Raw genomic sequence first — 10,062 nt, 5'->3', positions numbered from 1 at the left:
GACTCTTTTATCCCCGCCAGTGCAAAAAAATGTGTAAATAAGATTCGTTTGTCTTAGCGAATTAAGTGAGCGTGGCGCATGCGGCGTCGCTCTGTCGCGTTACGCCGTGGAGACTGCAGTGTGGCTGCAGGCTGTGATTGATGACTCTGAGGGCCCTGCAGAAAATGCACAGTCATGCTTTGTTATTAGGTGCAGTCACATCGGTTGGCCAGCAGAGGACGCTACATCGTCACGCTTGTGTTGATGGGTTGGCTAGCGCTTTCTTTTTTTGGGCACGTGGATTCATTTGATTTCTCGTGATCTCAGTTTGATTCATTTTCTCTTTTGCGTCCGTTCTAGCCAATTGCATTTCCAGCTCTTCCGGTGCAGTAGACATTAAATTGCTTACATGTTAATAATGGAAAGTAAAGAATTAATAATCCTATGTTGCCGTACTCAAGTGTATTTTCATGTATCAGTACTTTGAGTATATATATATTTTTCTTTTTTTTTTGCACTTTCTACGTTTGTATCGGAGCTCATCTTTTCCCATTCAAATCAATGGGAATCTACTTAATGCGTTCATGCGCCTTTACCCCGCGCCCCTTCCCATCGGCCCCCACTTTGCAGGCACTGTTGACTATTAACTTGGGGGTGCTTGCTGTCGCCCTAAGCGGGTACCCAGTCCGCTACTCCCCTGTGACCAAGATCGCGTCGGACGCCACCAGCCACCGCAGCTCCATCGACTGCAGCAGCCCCCCAACATCCTCATTAACATTCCCTCTCTGTCTACACGCCTCTAGGTCCTCCCTCACACTCGGTGGGTGGCAACCGGCGTAAGCAAACCCCGACGGACGACCCGGTCGGAGGCGGAGAGAGCTGCGTCACTAGCGGGGGAGCAGAGTTAACGCCACCGGGGGAAGGAATTGGGTCCGACCAGGGCTACTCAGTCAGGTGGCACCGCCTTAGCGCATCGCAATCCCCCGCGGCCGGAGTTTGGACAACCGAACGCCGCTCCTTCTTCTCCCGCGGCCGGCCGGAGCGGGTGCGACACTTCCTTTCCAAGGCGAACCGGACCATGTGCGCCTCGACGCGCTGAAGTGCGACTTGCCACCCGCATGGTGCGCCTCGCAATCGAGCTCGGATACGCCGACGCCACCAAGCCGTCATAGGTGAGTGGAGCGCTGTTTATTTACTGCCGCGCGAATCGATTCGCATGAATCGATTTGCGAGCTCGATATCACGCGACCGCATCATTAGCCACACTGTGTCCTTCATGCCTATTATGTCGTTCAAGTAAATAAGTTAGCTCAATGCACTTTGAGTATGGACCCGCGCGGGGCGGCCGTTTGCCTGGACCAGACATGCAGACGGTCATAAAGACAGACGGGTGAGGGGGGGGGGGGGGTATACATTGCAATAGGAGTGCTAGTAGTAGTGCCAAGCAAGTCTAGTTGTTTCCAACCAGGGCGCAGCATTTCCAACCTTTATGGAGCCACCACCAAAATTGTCACAAAAAGTGTCTCACAGGCTTATTTTTTCTCTTCTGCTTGTCACTACACATCGCTGGCATAAATAGATGAACACAAGATACAATTCTGATCATTTTATGACAGCCATGTTGATTATATTGATGAAAATAATGCTGACATGCGTGTTTTTGTAACCTGGGAGGAAATTCTAGGCAGGAGATTTGGACTTCAAATCCAGAACCTCCCAAAAAAACAAAATGAGAACACTCGCGTAGAGCTGAGCAACTCTCTTGAGGCCAAACGGGGAACGGCAAGTTGTCCATTGTGGTTGTTTTTAAGTTCCCATTCAACCTGCAGGTTAAACCTCGCCGTTGCGGCCGGAATGTTTGCCCCCCCCCCTCCACCTCCCCTTACCACCACCACCCGTGCTCACTCACCTCCAGCCTCTTTTGTTCTGCTGGACAATCCCTGCACCCACACTGCCAGTAGTGCTGTGTGCGCAGGGGTGGGGTGGGAGAGGGGGGGGGGGGGTCAGCGGGGGCAATGACATCTGGAGCGGACATCGTCCTCGGGGCAAACTGCCATGCTGGGTCGGGTATTAGGCGGCCTACTAATAGATTCTTTTCATTTCTCTTTTCTAGTGAAAAGATCCCTAGAAATGAAAAGCATACATCTTGAAGAGGAATGTTTATTTTGATCCAAAGGGAATTACTGTGGAATCACTCTCTCGTGTTATTATCGTTATCAGTGGGAAATAATTGTCTGCCATCAAATGTTCCAAAGTCTCTCGTCATTGGCCGAGCCGACGTCCACGTTCGGAAGAACTAACGGCATCGTTGGCTTCTTATCACCCGTCCGGAAAAGTCTGAAAAACGCCCGGAAACTATCAGCTGTCCCATCCCGCCTGAACAAACCTATCACAGGAAACGGCGGATTGTGGTTCACTGATGGGAAAGTATTTGGGAATGTGCCTGCAAGAGGTTAGTTTGGTCAAGTTAACTAGTAACGAAAAGTTGAGTTGGAATGCAGTCCCCCCCAGTATTTCAATATATTACAGACAAAGTATCCCTGTTGCACTTTCTGACAAATGTGGCGCCAAAGCACTTTACGTGAGAACAATGGCTATTCTTTCATTTGTTGACGTAGCCTTATTGTCTCGTTGATACCCGGTGTAACACTTGAAACGGAGGCCATGGGAAGAGTCGAGGAAGCGGTAACGAATGACTCGTCATTCTAATGATCGCACAAGGGAGGGGAGCGGGGGAGCGGGGGGGTCATCGGTCCGGGAGATAAGAGCGACGGCGAGCGTCCGAGCATAATGGCGACGTGATTAGCTGTGCGGAATTCCTGACATTCCTAGGCTGCAGCCGTGCCACTCCGATGTGTGCTCGCACCTGCTGACATTCACCCCCAGGTGCCAGTGTGGGGGGGGGGGGGGATTTGGTTCAGCTAATCCACTCCGACCATGTTGTGTAAGTTATTTTTAATTTTGCATTTGAGTACAGTATATTGCTCGGGAGGTGTTAGCACTTTTGAAGCTTTGGTCCAATGGAGCTGGTGTTGAGCTCCATGTGGGCTTTCCCAGAACATGGTGGCCCGCCTTCTGCTTCTTCTTTAAGCAGCACACATGAGCTCCTCTAATGGGATTAGTAGTGGACCTGCTGGCGAGAGGTGAAGGAGTCCTCCTTGTGTGTGATGGGGGGGGGGGTCACGCATGTCACCTCCGACTACGAGATGCTGAGGGGAGAGTGCAGGCGTCCACATCATGACTGTAGCTTCACCTAGCACGAGGATTAACATCAGCAGGGTGGCATCCACCTCAAAAGAAAAGACCCTCTCTTGTTTCCTTGGCAACTTGTTCTCGTTGGAGCTTTGATGGATTCCCAACGTGTTGCAATCAAAGGCGGTCTTGAAAGCGCCGCCGTACGTTTTGTGATTGAGGAGCGTCTGCCCGTGTCATCGTTTTTTAATTCTAGGATTCGACTTCATCCGTGGAAAAGATGCCAAATGGTGTCGACACGTGTTCTTGGTAACACGCTTAGCAACTTGGCAACTGTCAAAAATAAATATTATGAAATGTTTTCCCCTCCTGGCAGCTTTTCGGTGGCCTCACGTTGCTGCTAATTGGGAATTCTCAATTTGGACTCCCAATTAGAGGCCACTTATGGTTCATTACAGATTCTGGAAGGTGTGAAATAATCTTCATTAATGTCCATTAAGAAGCCGTTCGGGTCCATCCAGCTGGCTGGGAACCGTGTCCGGGTTCATCTCTGTACAGTTGCGGTGCTGATGCTGCGTCGCCATGGCGACAGCGGCGTCATCCGAGGCGCGTGGAGGACAGGGAGGGGGTGGGGGGGGGGTTACAAAGATGCTGAACACAAAAGACGACAGACGTCTGACTCGGTGATGGAAAGCAGACGTGGGAGATTTGCTCTGTGTGGTGTTCGTCCTTTTTTTTTTTTTTTTTGGCGAGCGCTACTTTATTGTTGTTAGGGTGGAATCGAGCCTCGCATTGTATTTTGCAGCTGGACCTAATGAAGTGGCCGCCTGTGTTTGTGCTGGTCTTGTCAAACAGTAGCAGAGGGAAAGAAAGGGCCATTGCATTTTTTTGCCACCTCCTCCAGGCCATCGTTAACCAATAATAGATCTTTTCGTAGCGACATTACACACAAGCGCGCTTCTCGGTTTTGTCTGACAAACAGATGTACATCGTTTTGTCAACGAGGGCGGGCCGAGTTTGGAGATTGGTCAGATAACATCATCGTGAGTCATCCAGTAAGCCGTTTGGTAATTAGTCTGTTTCGAGGTCGCTCCGATTGCTTGGGAATCCGCTGACGGTCACGATAATGATGATGATGGGACATTTCCTCAGCAAATATGTTTGCGCTCATCTATTTGCTAATGACGGCGAGAGGAAGAAGTGCCGGGAGGGTTTAAGGCCGAGCGATCCGAGCTGATCCTCTTGCATCACACTCACGCCACTCAATTAGCTGCCCTTTAAGTCGCCGGTGACGCCGAGCTGAGCCGAGCCACGCGGCTCGGTCTCGCCGGCCGAGGGATCAGACCTGCAAAAAAGCACTCAGTAGCCTGTTTGGTCCACAAAAGAACTTTCCGGGATTGTTGAAATCCCAGTAGCGCCATGTCCACATCCTGTCCTCAAATGTTGTGCTGGTGATGTTTTCCTTTGTCAGGAAACGATCAATTCCACCCGGGCCTTCGTACCGCGATTGTTCTCCGAATTCCTCGGTGCTTCCTGACTTCTCGAACTCGAGATTGTCTTTCTTACTCTTGTATTCAAATCTCTTTTTTCGAATGACAACCTTGCCAGTCCAAATGGCTTTAGCATAGCTGAGGTTAGGCAAATTGTGGCTTTGTCGCCATGGTAACGCTGAGCGTGAAAAGCAGTCTTGTCTCGCTGTGATTTTTTTTTTTTTTCTTTTATGATAGCACACTTGTAGCCTACACTTTGAAAAAAAGTGCTGATTTTGCACTCTCGTACTGCTTCGGAACATCGCCGGAAACGGTTGCCGTGGAGACCAGGAATGGTCACAATGGGGAAACACGGTGTAGTTTGTACTCGGAGGGACGAGAATAGAGTAATTCCAAAGTGGTACCAAAACAGGAAGTAGAGCCAACAATGGTACCCAGCTTAGCCCGGAGCATCGTCATCCGCTGTCGGCGTTTCCGTTTTTGCTTCCCGACCGCTTTCAAACGCTCGACAGCCAGCGAGCGCGGTGCGCCCGTTCACCACGGCGCCGACGCCCCTTTGAAAATGATCACGGCGTATGTCGACAAGTGCGGCGACGCGCCAAATCATCCCGAGCGAGACGGCCTGACAGGGACGACGAGCCGAGACGCTGACAAGGAGGGGGGGGGAAGTTATTTACGACTGCGACGCTAGCGGCTAGTGAGCTGCATCCTGATGTTTGCCCTTTACCGCTCGCCTGCTCCAATGAGGGAGCAGCCGGCAACGTTTCACGCCAAATCTCTCCCGCTAGGGAATTGGGAGCGTAACGGTGACACCTTTCAAATGACTGGAGTCACAACGTTTGGTCCCCCAACACCTGCTAAATTCAGCAGTGTCGCTTTTGTCTATCTTGTTTTTTTTTTTGTTCTCTCATATTTTTGACAATCAAGGCAATCCGATCCGTGTCGAACCCGACCACCGCTGACTCAGATTGCCGGAGTGGCTCATCGAGTGTCCAGTCGGTGCTTATATAAGAGTGGAGGTGTGATGCCGAGCTCTTCTACTTGGGGGGGGCCTGGTGTCCTTTTAATGGCCAACACACATACAAGTGACTCAGCAAGTCATATTGTGTCATGTAAATGGTGTTACTGCAGCGGCTTTGAAAGCCGCAGTCTGTCGGTGACTGACTTGTGTGTGTGTGTGTGTGTGTGTGTGTGTCTGTGTGCGTGTGTGTGTGTGGCCTCCCACTCGCACAAAAAGCACCAAATCTGGTTTCATAACAGGGTCATTCAGTGGTGATGCTTAATCATCTGGTTTTGCAATAATACGCCAAAGTATTAAACATTCCCACGCGGGTGCCCGATCGAAACGAGAGACGACGGAGACCAGAGACGATCTCCGCGAGCCAGTTCGTACGGCCTACCGAAATGACTCGAATTCCCTCTTCAAGTGACTTTCAGGGAGGCTCGGTTGCCACGGTGACAACGGACGCCCGGATGCGTGGTTTCTTCTTTTTCGACAAAAAAAGATGACACATTTATCGAGCACTGTCACTTGTAACTTTGCACTTTCGCTACCCGACTGAAAAAGAAACACACACACACGTATGCAGTCCTGTTGCTAGGCAAAGTTGTTCTCCTAAGTGGGAGGTGTCAATGTGTCTTGCGTCTAAAGACTAACTTGAGCTCCAAATGATCACTCCCGCTGTCCACTGCGACAACCAGCTGACAATGAATCAGCCCCGGCGTTATGAATAATACTGAAAATCATCCATTTTGATTGTTTCCTTCAAATGAAAGCCATCCGTCAGTTCGAACTCGAGCGCCCCGGCGGTCGATACGTGAGCTTCATTTGAGCGCCTGTGTCGTCTTTCGTTTTTTGGCAGAGAACCATGAGCACTGTGGAGGACGACCCGGATCACATGATACCATGAAGACCAGCCTGCAGGTTCTGCGCTGCCAGCTATTGAGTGAGTGTGGGTGGGGGGCTGGGGGGGGGGGGGGGGGGGGGGGGGGGGGGGGGGGGGGGGGGAGAAATGATTCAAGATTCCAAAATACCCAGATTTCATGTTTGATTTCTCTGTGGTTATGATTTGACATTTTGGGCTTGGCTTTAATAGACCAATTTTAGCATTCTTTCCGCACTTCCTGTTTAATGTGACTACTTCCTGTTTGATGGCCATCGCTTGGTCAACAGCGCACTTGATGTACTCTTCAAAGTGGTTGCGCAACAATTAGCGAGGTATTCAAACAGGAAGCGCTTGTCTTTATCTGCACGCTCACATCTGCCGAGTGTTTGCCGCCCAAGCGAGAGCGTCCACAGGATGGAGACTATCTGGACACCAATGGAAACGCCCGCTATCTCATGTTTGTTGTTTGCGTCACTACTGGAATTTGTTTTTACCAGGTGATATTTAAAAAAACAAAACAAAACATTGTGTTGGAGAACCCAGCACAGTTTCATCAATGTTATTGATTGGATGACAACTTTTCCTGTCAAGCATGTTGTCCTCGGGATCCTGTAATCTTTCGGGCATTAAAGTGACCTTGGAGGAGCGACAGAGCGAAGGAAATCCAATAGTTGATCAACGTATGATAATACCTGTCTTAAAGTTGTCAGAGGCTCCTGCTTTGAGCGAAATGAGCGGAAGAAGAATTTTCTGTGTAAACGAGAAGACGTCTCCCCTCACTTCCACTTGAGTTTGTGCTAAATGCGATCGAGAACGGAATGTAAAAAGAAAGTGAAAAATTGTGCGTCGTGACGACCTGCTCGGAATTCAGCGGCCGCTGCGCTTAATGAAGCAATCTCGTTAGAGGAGCGGCAGAGTGACAAACGCACTCGATTAAAAGCGGAGGCGCGTTATGAATGCCAAACAAGACAATAACGTGAAGGGGAAAGAAGTGCCTCGATCTGATGCCGTTGGGTGAAGGTGCTGGGTTTTTTTTCTTGCAGGTGTTCTCGCCCTCCTCACGCTGCCGGTCGGACCGGCGTCGTCGGAACACGAGTTTGGCTTTGGTGACGCGGCCATGGCAACCGCCACCATCAGCACTCCCCGCCCGGACTGGGACCCGGAAGGTTCCAGCAGCGGTGCCGAATGGTCGGCCAAAGGCGACGTGGTCCTCCACGCCAGCCGAGCATCCAACTCGAGCGGGTCCCTCAGGGAACTCCCGGCCCACCACGCCATCACCTTGAGGGAAGTGCCCGCTGACATAAGCGAGCCCCCCACTGAGCAGCTGACCCCCGTCACGCCCGCAAACGCCTCCCTGGAGAACCAAACCTCCGCCGTAGCCGCTTCCCAAGAACCCAGCTTCCGTCCTACAGACGCCACCGCCAACAACAGCAGCGAGGCGATCATGCCGGCATCCCCTCGGCCCAACACCACGGACAGCGACCCCCTCGCGCCAAGCTCGTCTGCCGGCCCGGACCGCCACCCGTCCACTCGAGAGACGGGGTGGACAGAAGGCGGCGGCGGCGGCGGAAGCTTCCTGAACAGGCAGGTGCCAGCCACCACACGGGACCCTTGGGGGATGGACAACAGCTCGGGGCCCGGCCTGGATTCATCCCCTTCGTCTCGCGTGGCCATCTGCCTGAGTCGCGTGGACATCGTATGGATCGTGCTGGCCATCAGTGTGCCCGTGTCTACCTGCTGTAAGTCGCAACACTTGTGATCAAGCAACAGCGCCAACTCCTGACAAATTGAGGAATTGCATTTGGACATAAGTAGTGTTTCAACTCCGTCTTGTGGCCTCTATTGGCAAACGTTTTTCGGGGAGTTTCAATTACTCGTGGAATGTGGCAGAGATCATCTTTTTATTTGATCGTTATAATGCTAATCTTAACATGAATGTGTGATTTAAGCGGTTGTTGTTGTGATTCGGCAGCCGTGCTACTGACGGTGTGCTGCATGAGACGCAGGAAGAAGTCGTCCAGTCAGGAGAACAACCTGAGCTACTGGAACAACGCCATCACCATGGACTACTTCAGCCGCCATGCCGTCGAGCTGCCCCGAGAGATTCACACGCTGGAGAGCGAGGTAAGGAACGCAAATCATTGATTTATAATTTGTAATTATTTGTTATCGTTGAAAATTATTTACAATTATAATATTACTGTTGATGTCTTTGAATACTTTTGTGCTCAATTACTCCTGATTTGCATTCTAAACGTGTTTTGCGTGCTATATCGACATCTAGTGGTTGTAGCCTTGTATAGCATGATCTCTAATCTTCTGCGAGTTGACTGCTCGCTGGCTGGCGTGTAGTATATTCATTTTTAAACTTTAACTTATGAAGATTTATTTTTTTATTTGGTTATTTTTTTTGCAAAGCCTGATGAATGACGTCACTTGTGTTTGTGGCAGGAGCACGACAGCTGCTTGCCCCCAAACGGCGACTACGGCGTGGGCAGCGTGGTCCTGGTCAACCCCTTCTGCCAGGAGACCCTCTTCATCAACAGAGACAAAGCCTCGGCCATCTAGCGCCTGCAGTACCACAGACGCCCTTGGCTCCGGACTTGTGAGCGGCGACGTGCGGCAGCTCCGAGGGGGATGAGGGCGTGCACGCCTATTTTTCTGATGTACACTTTTTACACCCCCCCCCCCCCCCAAAAAAAACGTATTAATTGTTGTGATAATTTTTAATGTCTTTCTAAATACACCCGTGCGGTTTGGTTTAATGACTGGCTCAAGTGAGAGAAGCAAATGCCTATGTTTTCAATAATCAAGATTAAATGACTCATTATAGCCTGTTTAACTTGAATCTCGAGGATGTATGTCACTTATACATTTAGAGATGCATCTCAACCGATAGGATTGGTTTTGTATGTTATCGGATTTCTGGAAATCAAAATGAACGCAACTTTTGAAATATTTCATTCTGTGTGTAGCAAATGTATGAAGAGGGGAATCCGATTATTCTACAGATTGATCTTTTGGATCGTATACGTCGTTATCATTTGGATCCCCATCTCGAGTGAAAGAATTTAAGTTCATGTCTTCTAATTTATTGAGGTGCACCTGCGCATTTGACATTTTTGAGGTTTCGGAAACGCCGAGCAGAATACTACATCTGACAAGTCAAATGAGGTGTGTGTAAATTATGTTCAATGTCTGACATATTTTTTCATCAGATGGCCCAACTGTAAAGCAATTCTTTTTCAATCAGCATTTTAATTATGAACAAATCATCGTTTTGCACATTTTTGCCCTCGTGCGGGAGTTACAAAAATAAAAGAAACAAGCAGTGCAGTCATATTCATGACTAAGTATATTTTTTAAATCAGAACCATTTTCACACACACAGGCTACAGATAGATCGATACCTATTATAGCCATATTATTTATACATATGTTAGATGGGTTGATATAATGTCAACAGTAGAATTTTTTTAAAACGTATATGTGGAAATGACGTCGTGGCGTCATTG

At 49.7% G+C, this 10,062-nt stretch overlaps 1 protein-coding gene across 2 annotated transcripts; it reads left to right on the top strand.

Moving 5' to 3' along the window:
- Positions 1-419: 419 nt before the first annotated feature.
- Positions 420-9,889, top strand: tmem108 (transmembrane protein 108). 2 transcript variants are annotated; one of them, XM_085939636.1, is made up of 5 exons: positions 420-1,151; positions 6,524-6,607; positions 7,591-8,286; positions 8,520-8,671; positions 8,999-9,889. In XM_085939636.1, exons 2-5 carry the CDS (start codon positions 6,568-6,570, stop codon positions 9,113-9,115), a joined length of 1,005 nt encoding a protein of 334 aa, XP_085795762.1. In that variant the 5' UTR covers positions 420-1,151; positions 6,524-6,567; the 3' UTR covers positions 9,116-9,889. The 2 variants fall into 2 exon arrangements, with proteins under 2 accessions (XP_085795762.1, XP_085795763.1); XM_085939637.1 differs by lacking the exon at positions 420-1,151 and having other exon boundaries at positions 5,077-6,607.
- Positions 9,890-10,062: the final 173 nt, after the last annotated feature.

Source organism: Syngnathus leptorhynchus, chromosome 19 (assembly GCF_054491065.1).
Source record: "Syngnathus leptorhynchus isolate UIUO chromosome 19, UIUO_Slep, whole genome shotgun sequence".
NCBI classification, from domain to species: Eukaryota; Metazoa; Chordata; class Actinopteri; order Syngnathiformes; family Syngnathidae; genus Syngnathus; species Syngnathus leptorhynchus.
This window is presented reverse-complemented; position numbering and strand designations above follow the sequence as displayed.

What these genes read in the sequence shown, in the direction of transcription:
- tmem108 (XM_085939636.1), top strand. Translation starts at nt 6,568, where the DNA reads ATGAAGACCAGCCTGCAGGTTCTGCGCTGCCAGCTATTGA. An exon ending in TGTGCCCGTGTCTACCTGCT is followed by an intron (nt 8,287 to 8,519) that starts GTAAGTCGCAAC and finishes GTGATTCGGCAG; the next exon opens with CCGTGCTACTGACGGTGTGC. An exon ending in TTCACACGCTGGAGAGCGAG is followed by an intron (nt 8,672 to 8,998) that starts GTAAGGAACGCA and finishes TGTTTGTGGCAG; the next exon opens with GAGCACGACAGCTGCTTGCC.